A 277-nucleotide genomic window follows, 5' to 3' on the forward strand; every position below is an offset into this window, starting at 1 on the left:
ACCCTCTGTCCCTGCAGGGCACCGAGCCATGAAGCTGAACGAGCGGAGCCTGGCTTTTTATGCCACCTGCGACTCCCCGGCCGACAACGCCGGCTTCCTCTACAAGCGCGGCGAGCGGCACACGGCGTACCATCGCCGCTGGTTTGTGCTGAAGGGCAACATGCTCTTCTACTTCGAGGAGCGGGAGAGCCGGGAGCCCGTGGGTGTCATCGTGCTGGAGGGTTGCACCGTGGAGCTCTGTGATTCGGCTGAGGAATTCACCTTTGCCATCCGCTTT

The 277-nt window shown here is 62.5% G+C and overlaps 1 protein-coding gene across 1 annotated transcript; it reads left to right on the plus strand.

The window, feature by feature from the left end:
- Positions 1-17: 17 nt before the first annotated feature.
- On the plus strand, positions 18-274 carry LOC104162658 (sesquipedalian-1-like; the record flags this gene model as incomplete). Its single annotated transcript, XM_009701440.1, has 1 exon — positions 18-274. A coding segment is annotated over one exon (257 nt), but the record flags the coding sequence as incomplete, so codon positions are not given.
- Positions 275-277: the final 3 nt, after the last annotated feature.

This window comes from Cariama cristata, unplaced genomic scaffold (assembly GCF_000690535.1).
Source record: "Cariama cristata isolate BGI_N322 unplaced genomic scaffold, ASM69053v1 scaffold41885, whole genome shotgun sequence".
Lineage (NCBI taxonomy): Eukaryota > Metazoa > Chordata > Aves > Cariamiformes > Cariamidae > Cariama > Cariama cristata.